This window comes from Loxodonta africana, chromosome 22 (assembly GCF_030014295.1).
Source record: "Loxodonta africana isolate mLoxAfr1 chromosome 22, mLoxAfr1.hap2, whole genome shotgun sequence".
In the NCBI taxonomy this organism is placed as follows: Eukaryota; Metazoa; Chordata; class Mammalia; order Proboscidea; family Elephantidae; genus Loxodonta; species Loxodonta africana.
In genome coordinates, this window is record NC_087363.1 from 8,026,438 (window position 1) to 8,040,619 (window position 14,182).

The window sequence follows — 14,182 nt, forward strand, 5'->3', positions numbered from 1 at the left end:
AGAGTATTCAAAGAAAATCTTAAGGCAACGTCTGACAGTTTCTAGGTGCCTGATCTGACTTTCATTTGGAGTCACGCCTTCAGCTACAGATATTTCCCTAGAGTATCCTTTTACCAAACAGTTTTATCAAGAACTGACAAATAACTAGATTCTAACTCCTACAGGCACTAAAGGCATGTTTCACCCTATAAATTCTGGCCTTTTCTTTTCTGAACTTGGCAGCTCCCCCACTAACAAAAACAAGCAAGCAAAAGGTGACCAACTTCTCCTGGGCTGTAACACTCACTTTGTAGCATCCTAAACTCTATGACTTAAATCTCACAGAAGGCCCAGGTACAGCGCCACCTTTCTCTAAGTTGAAAATCCATTTTGATCGCAGCAGAAATTTTCAGGTGACATGGTTTCTTTCCAGGGCATCCCCCTAAGCAGCTGTAGAAATGCTTGCTAAAGCTGAGAATTCTTTCCTCCGCTTGCGCGTCTCCTTAAGAGGGTCAGACCTGATGGGATCTGGGTTAAACTCGCGCTCAGCACGCAGCGATGGAAGGAAGTCTGCAGTCCTGCGAGCTGGCTACCTATCACTCGCCACTCATGCTGCACCTCACTGGCCCCCACTCAAGGGCGCCAGGTCGCTCCCCATTAAGGAAGTCCCCGAAGCCAGATTTTCCAAACGATCTGCCCCTTCCCCTCCTTCCTCCTTGGGCAGCATCCTCGCTGGGGGAAGGAGTGGTGAGGTGGGCTGAAGTTTCAGGCCCTGAGGCAGGCGGCAGGATAACTTCCCCAGGACCTGCAGAAACTCCATCAGGGGGGCTGGACTCACCTTCCCGACAGAGACCCATGACTTCACGGTTTTTCCCAAACTCCTTGAAACTTTCGTCCAGTTCCGTCCCTAGGAGACACACACACACACAGGAGGAAGATAGAGGCTGGTCAGTGGCCGGAATGTGACGCACCTCACGCACGCACGGGGTAGGTGGGGGCACCTCAGCGTTCCCCAGGGGCGACAGCGTCGCTGACCCCCAAGTGGGCGGGCAGGGGACGGGCGGGGGAAGGGAGGAGAGCTCAGGACCGGGAGGGAGGCGGGGGCGGGGGGGGGAGAGGAGGGCGTGGACACTCACCGTCCGTCCCAGGAAGTTTGGAAGCCTCAACCCACAGATTCCACGACTGTCCCAGCAGGGCTTCAGGACTGGGCAGGGGCCTGCGCTCCCCGACGGTCGCCATGGCGGCAGCGGCCGAGCTGGAGGCGGCGCTGTCCTCCGGCCGCGGGCGCCGTGGCGGCGGCCTCTGCGGAGGCTGCGGCTGCGGCTGCCGGGCGCCCGCTCCGCCCGCCGCCCGGCGCAGCTCCCCCCTGACGTCATCCACGGCCCGCTCCGACATTCTTTCCGCTCCTACAATGTAACAAAAAGGGGGACCGAGTCGAGCAGGGGCCGCCCTTAAGGAGGCGCCGGAGTTCCGGCGCGCGGCCCGCGGCCCGGGGCGCTGACAGCCCGGCCTCCCCGCCCCCGCCCGCGCGCGCACCCCGGCCTCCCCGCCCGGGCGCAGAGTCCGCGACGCCGGCCCGCTTTCGGTTTCGGGCCCGGCGGCCCTCGGGGCAGGGGCCGGACCCCGGGGCCCGCCACCGCGGCGCGGGTCCCTCGCCCGCCTCCGCCCGGGGTCCCGGCCCGGGGCGCGCAGGCCGGCGTCCGGAGCTGCTCGCGCCCCGGGCCCGCGTCCCACCACGGAAGAGCGGGCGGGAGCCTGAGACGCGCCCCCGGCCCTGGGATGCCCACCCTGAGGCCGCTCGCATCCCCAGGACGGGCCCGGCTACCCCGCTCCTTCCTTCCGTTCGAGCGTCCGTCCGAGCGGCGGCGCCCGGCCGGCTCCCTTAAGCGGAGGCGCCTCCCGACGCCGCCTCCCCTCGCCGGTCCCTCCCTCTCCGCTCGCTCCGGCGAAGTTTGCACGTCAAGCCCCCGGAGTGCAGCGAGGGCGAAGTCGGAAACGCAGCCACCTACGGAGCTGCGGCCGGCCGGGCACGAGCGTGTCGCCGCCGTCGGGCCTCCCGCCCCGGGTGCTGGGGAGGGGGGGCGCAGGGCCGGGCTGGGGCGCTTTCCTCGCCGCTCGCGGGCGGCCGCGCAGCTGTCAAAAGCATGAACGGGGACGACCGCCGAGCGGGTGCCTGGCGCGTCGGAAACCATCCGCAGGCGTGGACGCACGGCCCAGGTGTGCCTGCCGGCGACCCCAGGCCCATGCGCGCAGGAGGCCGCCCACGTGTGTACCCCGACGCTGTCCATCCGGCTCACGGTGTGCGTCCGAGGCCCTTGAATACCTTGTCCAGCAAAGAGGGGACCATGAAATCAGTGTAAGAGCGAGGGCAAAAAGAGACCGAGGCATCTCTTACAATCAGTACCCCAAATTTCTGTATTTACCACTTTGCTTCTGGAAGTAATTCATTTATCACGAAAATAAAAAATTTGCCATTTAGAAATGATTCACTTCTAATTCGAGTTGTTAGTCTCCCCTGCCGGCTGTCTTTGCTTGAGCAAGGCGAGAACTCAGGGTTTAGGGGAATGTATGAAATTTCTAGAAAACTGTTCGGATGATACTGTTTTCCGATTTTGTTTATTAAATTAAGCCTTGGCCCACAAGACTTGTAAAGCCAACATACACACACGAACACAGCTTTTGCTTAGGAAATAGCCTACTGATGTGAAAATACAGGGTTGCAAACATGGGAAGTACTTCAAACAGTAGCAGACCACACGGAGCACTCAACGAGTGTTGCTATTATATCAAATGGCTACGGAAATTTGAAGCTTCGGACAAAAACGATTCTGATTGTCACGCTTCACCGGACAGTAACATCGGTGCTCACAGCGCGTGTGGAAGCCCCTTGTTACAGGTGCATTCTCTGACCAGGTGGAAGGAATGGGGATTTATTCATGTTTTTGATCCCCAACATCTGGTCCCATGGAGGCGGTCAACAGCTCTGAAGAAACAAAGTTCAATTTGCAGGAACATAGACATGTTTAAATAAATATAAAAATTAGTAAGAAACCAGGGCTCCAGTGGAGAGAATTTATTTTAGGTTCAAAATTTAAATGCTTTCGAATACATATGTGTGTGTGTATATATATATATATATTAATCAGTGACTTTTTATTTTAGAAAGATTTAGAAATAAAACTGTAAATTTTTTTCCTGGACTACATGCAAAAACAAGTCCAAAAAGTGAAATTATGCATGCTTCCTGTCCTTATCTGAGAAGTAGTAAAAGCAAAATAACCAGCAATGGTAGAAATGAGTGATTATGTGTGTGTGTTTTAAAACAAATCGTATCTGAAGCTGTAACTTCCTACATAAGTGCATCGATGAGAAAAACGTAAGGGTAAAATGTGTAATTGCTTAGCCAAAACAGGGTTCCTAAATCTTAACACAGGCCTCCACTCTCGGATGTTCCCATTGCAGACTTACAACTTTTCATTCATTTCAAATAATTGAAAAATCTGTATAACTACATGAAAACATTTGATTTTTCTGTTTCCCAGGATTAAAATACACAACTTATTAAGTACATTGAATTTTGTAAGTTCAGCATTTAAGATAAATAAAAACTTGAATTTTAATGGCATTTGGAGCTGCAATTCAAAAAAAAAAAAAAAAGAAGGTTAGGGCCACCCAGTTATACAGATAGCAAAGAGAGCTTGCCTGATACCTGAGTGAGAACCAAAATAAGAGGAAGAATGGTAAATGTGAAGCACAGTCCCACTTCCTAAAGACGCTGCCTGGTAACTCACTTTTGACATGTGAAAATATTTCATATTCACTAATAGGACTTCTAGCTAATGGGGTCAATACAGTAATTCACAGTAATACAGCTTATGTCCTAATTCCTGTTTGATACCCCCTCTCTTTTTTTTCTTCAGCTTTTGATTGCTTTAATAAAGAAAATACAGCAACACAGATTAAAATGAAAAAATACCAAGTATCCTCTTGCCAGTGTGGTAGTTACTAAGGGAAAATATTACTAATTGCACTATCAATTAGGAAGCACCTACTAAATGCCAGGCATTGTCATATATACCTCGGAAACCCTGGTGGCCTAGTGGTTAAGTGCTACAGCTGCTAATCAAAGGGTCCGCAGTTCGAATCCACCAGGTGCTCCTTGGAAACTCTTACGCGGCACTTCTGTCTTTAGGGTCGCTACGAGTCAGAATCTACTCGACAGCACTGGGTTTGGTTTTTTTTTTTTTTTTGGTTTTTCATTATCTCAAATACCATTCACTACTGTGTAAGGTAGTTCAAATCCACCGGGTGCTCCTTGGAAACTGTATGGAGCAGTTCTACTCTGTCCTACAGGGTCTCTATAAGTCGGAATTGGCCTGAAGACAAGGTGTTTGGTGTGAGGTAGAAGCTGTGTTATTTATAATGTACAGACATGAAAATTAAGGTGGGCTCTGGAGTCAGTCTTCCTGAGGTCAGATACTGGCTCCACCCCTTACAAGCTGTGTAACTTTGGAAAAGTTACCTCACTTTTCTGTACTTCAGTGTTCTCATCTGTAAAATGGAGATGAGGCCAGGCTTCATCTGAGAATTACATGAGAAGACTCATGGAAAGTACTTGGTACAAAGCTGGGCACAAAATAAATACTAGAAATAATTGTCATATTGAACTGAATAATTTAAACCAGCTCTTAGCTGAGGAATTTACTAGCAATCTGAAGTGGATGTGGAATGGCAGGTAGTTCCTGGCAACCCCCCACCAATTCCCCCTGCCACAGCCAATATGTTTACCACACTCTCTTCATCCATTAGAAGTCCTCACCCTTTCTGTACAGGCAGTTTCTGGTATCCACAGTTGGTATGGGTTTCCCAAGAGTTTGAATAAGTCACGAACAAAAGTCAAAACTCAGTCAAAACTGAGAAAATGCAGCGTTCTGATACTCAAATTTGGGCAACATTTTAAAAGCACTTCTACAAAGAGCAGTGGCTGTAAGAGTACAACCGAACCCCAAGCACTTAGTTTTCCCCACCAGGCTGTGTAACAAAGAGCACAGTGACCCCTTATTCCTCCTCCACATCGAACAACCGTAACAGAAAACAGCCAATACCATTTATACTCATTTAATAGAACTTAATATAGTAATGGCCTTAACCTAAAAGTGATGGCCTTATATGATATCAATCAACTCTCCTACCAGTGTGTTTCTGAGGACGTCTTGTAGCTCTTAGGAGCTTCAGTATCTGTCTGCACATTTAAATGATACATGTTTTATAAGATTTGAATAATGGGGATTCAATCTACCAAACAGTTCCTCACTGACCACCATGTACCAGATACTCTGCTAGGCACCAGGGTGAGTAAAGCACAGCAATTTCTCTGTGGAGCAATGGTTAAGAGCTACGACTGCTAAATAAAAAGGTCAGCAGTTCAAATCCACCAGCCGCTCCTTGGAAACCCTATGGGGCAGTTCTCCCCTGTCTTGTAGGTCACTGTGAGTCGGAATCAACTCAAAGGCAATGAGTTTATATGAAAAAGTGAGATATGGGGGAAATCTTTAACTCATCAAAACGCTCTTATGGAAAAAGCTATCACCACCAATTAGACTGTATGTGGCTTAAGAACTGGGCTATCAGAAGTGAAACACTGCCAAATTCCGAGCATTTCAGCCCTTCCAAGGATGTATTTAAAACATGGTCTTACTTCACCATCCAAATTTAGGGATGTTCCCAGTAGGTGCCAAGGGTAATAAGGTCTCTCTTTACAAAACGATTCTTTGCACAGCAGATTCACTTGTAAAATGTCTTTGTTCAAAGGCCAAAGGCATCAGTAAGCACAAAAAATCATTGATCTTTTCAGTCTTTAAAGCCAGTAAAATGGCTGAAACTGCCCAAAACTTTTCTAAGATGCAAGACCCCATACAACCAGCCTTTTTATTTGGATAAAACCACCAGACCTAATACAACATTAAAAAAAAAAAAAAAAAAAAAGACAACCAACAACCACACAATCTTTATCTGCGCAAATTACAGGGTTGGTAAAGGAGATTCTCCATTGTCAATCCCGAATGACTAGGGTAATTTTAGTCTCAAGAAACTCAGATCCACTGAGCTATGAATGTTTTCACTTTGGTTTCCTTATTTCCTCCTAAGACTGGCTGAGCCTTGGTTCATGACCTCTCCCTCTTCTGCCCACACCTCTCCCCTTCCCTCCTTCTCCTCCTGATAGGGCAGGGCACTCTTCTGCACCTGGCGCATGGGAGGCAGGCCCTTCCTTAAAGTGCTCCCTCCAGGGAAACACCTGAGGCCTGCCATGAACGCCTCTGTGTCCCAGCAGAGGGAAAGCAGCAGAGGGAGGAAACTGAATTCATCAGCTCAGCGGCTGGAACTGCTGACAGTCAAGTGTAAAATTAGGAATTTGGGGATTTAAAGATGAGGATAATTATTTTTTTTTAAGTCTGAACCTGTACACATATTCATTCTATAAGTGGTATCATTTGTTAGGCAGGCCAAAGCCTTGACTCTTGGGTTTGTTTTCTTAATCATATATATGTAGCTGCATACAAATTCTCCCAAAGAAACATCACCAGTAGTAGCAAATTGTTTGAAAAGAAAGAAAAAATTAAAAATATATACATAAAAGGTGGCTTAAGCTGCATAATGCCCAAATATTTCTAGGCATTTAATACTGTAGTTTTATGACAGACTTGACTTAAAAACCTTTCCCAGTTGATTTAAAGCATTTAGGTTAAATAGTTTTAATAAAATAGAGAAAGGGTTTAAGTTACAAAAAAGGAATAGAAACATTGAACCAACATCCAGCTATAAAAGCAGGCTGGCTATATTGGTTAGCGTTTAATGCACTGCCTCAGATGCAATAAAAAGCAAAAACTGAACACACTGTTAAAAAAAAAAAAAAAATCCTGTCACCTCTGCACTGATGTGACTGTAAATATCGCCATCTTATGGGCCCAGTAGGGCCCATGGGTTCCACAGCCAATCTGTCCAGGTTGAATCCCAGCTCTACCACTTACTAGTTGTGTAACCCGAAGGAAATCACTTAGCATCTCTGTCCCTACCTTATCATCTACAAAATGAGCAAGTTAAGACTGTCTACCTTTTGAGGAGCAAAATCACTCTGAAAGTGTTAGCTATTATGAGTGCACCACCCAGTCACATAGTAACAGCAATTCTAGTCCATCCATGCTATAGGACAACATCAGTCTCACTATGTCAGTCCTTACTCTAACGCTTTCAGGGCTCCCCACTGACCACTGAATGACCAGTTCATGGTTTCAAACATGGCTCCCAGTTTCCACACTTTTGTTCACTCAGGTTACTCCATCCATAATGGTTTCCCTACCCTTCAATAATGGCCCTTCTCAAATTCCATTTCTTTAATAAAATCTTTCCTGATCCATCCAGTAAGCATGTGGGAATTCACCCCTCCCCCCCCAAATCATAGAACTTCCTGGGTTAGGGGTTAAGACTATATGCTCTGAAGTCAAGGAGGCAATGTGATATACACTTAGCCTCCCAGGCAGCAACAGTTTGCATTCCCAATATAAGGGTGTCATTTAGAACTCACATCCCCACAAACCTTTAAGATACATGGTGGGCAGCTTCCCAGACTGGTTAGCAAAAGGCCTTAGGACCAAACTCTGGGACTAACAGTGCAGGTGTGTTAGTACAAGAGGGAAGAAACAACATAGACATTTCTTGCCCTATTCTTCATCAAAGTTCCAGGTCTAAACAAAGCTGTAGATCCAGCAAACACTGGCCTCTGTCTTTTCCACATTCTTTCTTTGCACCTTTATCCAGTAGCCCATTTGAGTTTTACTGCTTCCCAAAGGACTGACTGTTCCATAGACCTGCATCCCCTTGTTGTTGTGAGGTGCCTTGGAGGCAGTTCTGGCTCACAGGACCCTGCGTACAACAGAACGAAACACTGCGCGGCCCTGCGCCATCCTCACTATCATTGGCTATATTTGAGACCACTGTTGCAACCGCTGTGTCAATCCATCTCACTGAGGGTCCTCCTCTTTTTTGCTGACCCTCTACTTTACCAAGCATGATGTCCTTCTCCAGCAACTGGTCCCTCCTGATAACATGTCCAAAGTACGTGAGACAAAGTCTTGCCATCCTTACTTCTAAGAAGCATTCTGGCTATACTTCTTCCAAGACAGATTTGTTCTTTCGGGAGTCCATAGTATGTTCAATATTCTTTGCCAATACCGTAATTCAAAGGCATCAATTCTTTGGTCTTCCTTATTCATTGCCCAACTTTCGCATGCATATGAGGCGACTGAAAATACCATGGCATGGGTATGGTGCCCCTTAGTCCTCAAAGTGGTATCTTTGCTTCTTAACAAAGCAGGTTTGACCAATGCGATATGTCATCTGATTTTTTTAACTGCTGCTTCTACGGGCATTGATTGTGGATCCAAGTAAAATTAAATTCTTGATAACTTCAATATTTTCTCTGTTTATCATAATGTTAGTTACTAGACCAGTTGTGAGGAGTTTTGTTTTCTTTATGTTGAAGTATAATCCATACTGAAGGCTGTGGACTTTGATCTTCTTCAGAAAGTGCTTCAAGTCCTCTTCACTTTCAGCAAGCAAGGTTGTGTCTTCTGCATATCGCAGGTTTTTAATTAGTCTTCCTTCAATCCTGATGCCCCGTTCTTCATATGGTCCAGCTTCTCAGATTATTTGCTCAGCATACAGACTGAATAGGTATCGTGAAAGCATACAACCCTGATGCACACTTTTTTTTTTTTTTTTTACTGTAAACCATGCAGTATCCCGTTACAGGCATACCCCATTTTACTGCACTTCATTTTACTGCACTTCCCAGATGCTAGGTTTTTTAGAAACTGAAGGTTTGTGGGAACCCTGTGTCAAGCAAGTCTATCGGTGCCATTTTTCCGACAGCATGTGCTTACTTCATGTCTCTGTATCACATTTTGGTAATTCTCACAATATTTCCAACTTTTTCGTTACTACTATATCTGTTCCGGTGATCTGCGATCAGTGATCATTGATATTACTATTGTTATTGTTTTGGGGAGCCACAAACCATGCCCAAAGAAGACAGCGAACTTGACTGATAAATGTCATGCGCATTCTGACTGCTCCACCGACCAGCCGCTCCCGTCTCTCTCCCTCTCCTCAGGCCTCCCTATTCCCTGAGACATGAAAATATTGAAATTAGCCCAATTAGTGACCCTACAATGTCCTGTAAGTGTTCAGGTCAAAGGAGGAGTTGCAAGTCTCTCACTTAAAATCAAAAGCTAGAAATGATTAAGCTTAGTGAGGAAGGTATGTAGAAGGGTGAGATATGCCGAAAGCTAGTCCTCTTGGGTCAAACAGTTAGCCAAGTCTGAATGCAAAGGAAATGTCCTTGAAGGAAAATAAAGGCGCTGCTCCAGTGAGCACACCAATGATGCGAAAGTGAAACAGCCTTATTGCTGATCTGGAGAAAGTTTTAGGGCTCTGGGTAGATCGAACCAGCCACGACACTGCCTGGAGCCAAATTTCTACTTCAGGGCAAGGCCCTGACTCTCTTCAATTCCATGAGGGCTGAGAGAGGTGGGGAAGCTGCAGAAGAAAAGTCTGAAGCTAGCAGAGGTTGTTCCATGAGGTTTAAGGAAAGAAGCCGTCTCCGTTACATGAAAGCACAGGGTGAAGCTGCAAGTGGTGATGTAGAAGCAGCTGCGAGTCACCCAGGAGGTCCAGCTGAGACGGCCGCTGAGGGCGGCTACACCATCCACAGATCTCCGCCGCAGAGGAAGCAGCCCGACGCTGGAGGACGCCGTCTGGGACCGTCGTAGCCAGAGAGGAGAAGTCAACGCCTGGCTTCCAAGCCTCAAAGGGCGGGCTGACTCTCTCTTGTTAGGGGCTGATACAGCTGGTGACTGTGTGTTGAAGCCAGTGTGTCATTTACCATTCTGGAAATCATATAGCCCTTAAGAATTACGCTACATCTACTCTGCCTGTGCTCTATAAATGGAAGAACAAAGCCTGGGTGACAGCACGTCTGTTTACAACATGGTTGACTGAATATTTTATGCCCACCGTTGAGACCTACTGCCCAGAAAAAAAAGATTCCTCTTAAAATATTACTGCTCATTGACAATGCACCTGGTCACCCAAGAGCTCTGATGGACACGTACAAGGAGATTAATGCTGCTTTAATGCCTGCCAACACAACATCCATTCTGTAGCCCATGGATCAAGGAGTAATTTTGACTTTAAAATCTTATTATTTAAGAAATATATTTTGTGTACAACAAAACTGAAACTCAAAAAAAAAGACTAGACTTACTGGTCTGATGGGGACTGGAGAAGCCCCAAGAGTATGGCTCCCAAACTCCCATTTAACTCAGTGCTGAAGTCACTCCTGAGGCTCACCCTTCAGGCAAGCAAAGATCAGACAGGCCCATAAAACAAACAATAATACATGTAGCTCAACTATGTATACGAGACTAAATGGGCATACTAGCCCACTGGCAAGGACAAGAAGGCAGGAGGGAACAGGAAAGCTGGACAAACGGAAATGGCGAACCCAAGGTCGAAAAGGGAAGAAGAGTGTTGACACATCATGACACACACACACACACACACGCACACACACACACAGAAATATATTTTATATGGCTATAGCTACCATAGATAGTAACTCCTCTGATGGATCTGGGCAAAGTAAACTGAAAACCTTCCAAAAAGGATTCACTGTTCTAAATGCCATTAAGAACACTTGTGATTCATGGGAGGAGGTCGAAATATCAACATTAACAGGAGTATGGAAGAAGTTGATTCCAACCCTCATGAATGACTTTGTGGGGTTCAAGACTTCGGTGGAGGAAGTAACTGCAGATGTGGTGGAAATAGTAAAAGAACTAGAATTAGAAGTGGAGCCTGAAGATGTAGCTAAATTGATGCAATCTCATAATAAAACTTTAACAGATGAGGAGTTGTTTCCTATGGATGAGTAAAGAAAGTGGTTTCTTGAGATGGAACATGCTCCTGGTGAAGATGCTGTGAACACTGTTGATATGACAACACAGGATTTAGAATATTACATAAACTTAGTTGATAACACAGCAGCAGGATTTGAGAGGACTGACTCCAACTTTGAAAGAAGCTCTACTGTGGGTAAAATGCTATCAAACAGCATCACGTGCTAGAGAGAAATCTTTCATGAAAGGAAGAGTCAATTGATGCTGCAAACTTCATTGCTGTTTTATCTTAAGAAATTACCAAAGCCACCCCAACCTTCAGTAACCACCACCCTGATCAGTCAGGAGCCATCAACATTGAGATTAAACCCTCCACCTGCAAAAAGATTATGACTCACTGAAGGCTCAGATGATGGTTAGCATTTTTTAGCAATAAAGTTTTTTTAAATTAATGTATATACATTGTTTTTTTAGGCATAATGCTACTGCACACTTAGTAGACTACCAAACCAAAACCAAACCTGTTGACATCGAGTGGGTTCTGAGTCACAGTGACCCTACAGGACAGAGTAGAAATGCGCCGTAAGGTTTCTGAGGAACAGTGGTGGATTCGAACTGCCGACCTTTGGGTTAGCAGTCGAACTCTTTAGCCACTGCACCACTAGTTCCCCCTAAGAGACTATAGGATAGTGTAAACATAACTTTATATGCCCTCGGATACAAAAAATTTGTGTGACTCACTTTATTGTGATACTTCCTTTATTGCAGTGGTCTGGAACAAAGCCAACAATATCTCCAAGGTATACCTATGTTCTGTCCCAACAACTGCCTCTTGATCTATGTACAGGTTCCTCATGAGCACAATTAAGTGTTCTGGAATTCCCAATCCTCGAAGTGTTATCCATAATTTGTTATGATCCACACAGTCAAATGCCTTTGCATACTCAATAAAACACAGGTAAACATCTTTCCGGTATTCTCTGCTTTCAGCCAAGGTCCATCTGATATGAGCTATGACATCCCTTGTTCCACATCCTCTTTGGAATCTAGCTTGGATTTCTGGCAGTTCCCTGTCAATGTACTGCTGCAATTGTTTTTGAATGATCTGCAGCAAAATTTTACTTGCACGTGGTATTAATGATATTGTTCAATAATTTCTGCATTTTGTTAGATCACCTTTCTTTGGAATAGGCACAAATATGGATCACTGCCAGTCAGTAGGCTAGGTAGCTGTCTTCCAAATTTCTTGGTATGGACAAGTGAGAGCTTCTAGCATTACATCCGTGTGTTGAAACATCTCAACTGGTATCCCGTCAATTCCTGGAGCCTTGTTTTTTGCCAATGCTTTCAATGCAGCTTGGATTTATTCCTTCAGTATCATCAGTTCTTGATCATATGCTACCTCCTTAAATGGTTATAAATGTCAAACAATTCTTTTTGGTACGGTGACTCTGTGTACTCTTCCCATTTTCTTTTGATGCTTCCCGTGCCATTAAATTTTTTGCCCACAGAATCCCTCAATATTGCAACACAAGGCTTGAATTTTTTCTTTAGTTCTTTCAGCTTCGCAAACGCCAAGAGTGTTCTTCCCTTTTGGCTTTCTATCTCCAGGTCTTTGCACATGTCATTATAATACCTTGTCTTCTGGAGCCAACCTTTGAGATCTTCCAGCTCTTTCACCTTATCCTTTCTTCCATTCGCTTTAACTGCTCTATGTTTAAGAGCTAGTTTCAGAGTCTCTTCTGACATCCATCCCTTTTGGTTTTTTCTCTCTTCTGTCTTTTTAATGACCTCTTGCTTTCTTCACGTGTGCTGTCCTTGATGTCATCCCACAATTTGTCTGGTCTTCGGTCATTAGCGTTCAACATGTCAAATCTATTCTTCAGATGGTCTCTAAATTCAGGTGGGATATACTCAAGGTCATACTTTGGCTCTTGTGGACTTGTTTTAGTTTTTTTCAGCTTCAGCTTGAACTTTCATATGAGCAACTGATGGTATGTTCTGCAGTCGGCCCCTGGCCATGTTGTGACTAATGATATTGAGCTTCCCCATCACCTCTCTTCACAGACGTAGTCAATTTGATTCCCGTGTACTATATCCAGCAAGGTCCATGTGTATGTATAGTCATCATTTATGTTGTTGAAAACATGTAATTCCAACAAATAAGTCATTGGTCTTGCAAAATTCTATCACGTGATCCCTGGTATTGTTTCTATCACCATGGCCATATCTTCCAGCTACCTATCCTTCTTGCTTCCAACTTTCACATTGCAATCACCAGTAATTATCACTGCATATTAATTGCATGTTAAATCAATTTCAGACTGCAGAAGTTCGTAAAAATCTTCAATTTCCTCATCTTTGGCATTAGAGGTTGGTGCATGAATTTGAATAATAGTCATATTAACTGGTCTTCCTTGTAGGCATATGGATATTGTCCTATCACTGACAGTGTTGTACTTCACAATAGATCTTGGAATGTTCTGTTTGTCGATGAATGTGATGCCATTCCTCTTCAATTTGTCATTCCTGGCATAGAAGACCATATGATTGTCTGATTAAAAATGGCCAATACCAGTCCATTTCAGCTCACTAATGCCTAGGATGTTGATCTTTATGCATTCCATTCCATTTCTGACAACTTCAAATTTTCCTAGATTCAAACTTTGTACATTCCACATTCCAATTATTAGTGGATGTTTGCAGCTGTTTTTCTCATTTTAAGTTGTGCCTATCAGCAAAAGATGGTCCTGAAAGCTTTACTCTATCCACGTCATTAAGGTCGACTCTTTTTTGAGGGGAAACCATGGTGGCGTAGTGTTAAGAGCTATGGCTGCTTACCAAAAGGTTGGCGGTTTGAATCTACCAGGCGCTCCTTGGAAACATTATGAGGCAGTTCTTCTCTGTCCTGTAGGGTTGCTATGAATCTGAACTGACTCGATGGCAACAGGTTTGGTTTTGGTTTGGCTACTTTGAGGAGGCAGCTCTTCCACAGTAGTATTTTGAGTGCCTTCCAACCTGAGGGGCCCATCTTCCAGCATTATTATCAAGCCATGTTCCACTGCTATCCATAGGATTTTTTCACTAGTCCATCTTTTTTGGATGTAGATTGCCAAGTCCTTCTTCTTAGACTATAAGCTCCACTGAAACCTGTCCACCATGGTTGACCCCGCTGGCATTTGAAATACCGCTGGCATAACTTCCAGCATCACAACAACATCCAAACCACCACAGTATGACAAACTGAC

At 45.1% G+C, this 14,182-nt stretch overlaps 1 protein-coding gene across 16 annotated transcripts in view; it reads right to left on the minus strand.

Moving 5' to 3' along the window:
* ATXN7 (ataxin 7) overlaps positions 1-14,182 on the minus strand; it is a 193,780-nt gene that overhangs the window by 131,987 nt on the left and 47,611 nt on the right. For 13 of the 16 annotated variants that reach the window (XR_010318961.1, XR_010318960.1, XR_002785655.2 and 10 more), the window contains 2 exons: positions 1,116-1,385; positions 818-886 (listed from right to left, as the gene is read on the minus strand). Coding sequence is in view for 9 of the 16 variants with exons in the window: in XM_064274279.1 (XP_064130349.1) it covers positions 818-886; positions 1,116-1,374 (328 nt within the window). In the remaining 7 variants the exon portion in view is untranslated. Of the gene's footprint in view, positions 1-817; positions 887-1,115; positions 1,386-1,766; positions 1,896-14,182 lie in introns of those variants that run through there. The other 3 variants (XM_010589698.3, XM_023547561.2, XM_023547562.2) reach the window with 3 other exon arrangements.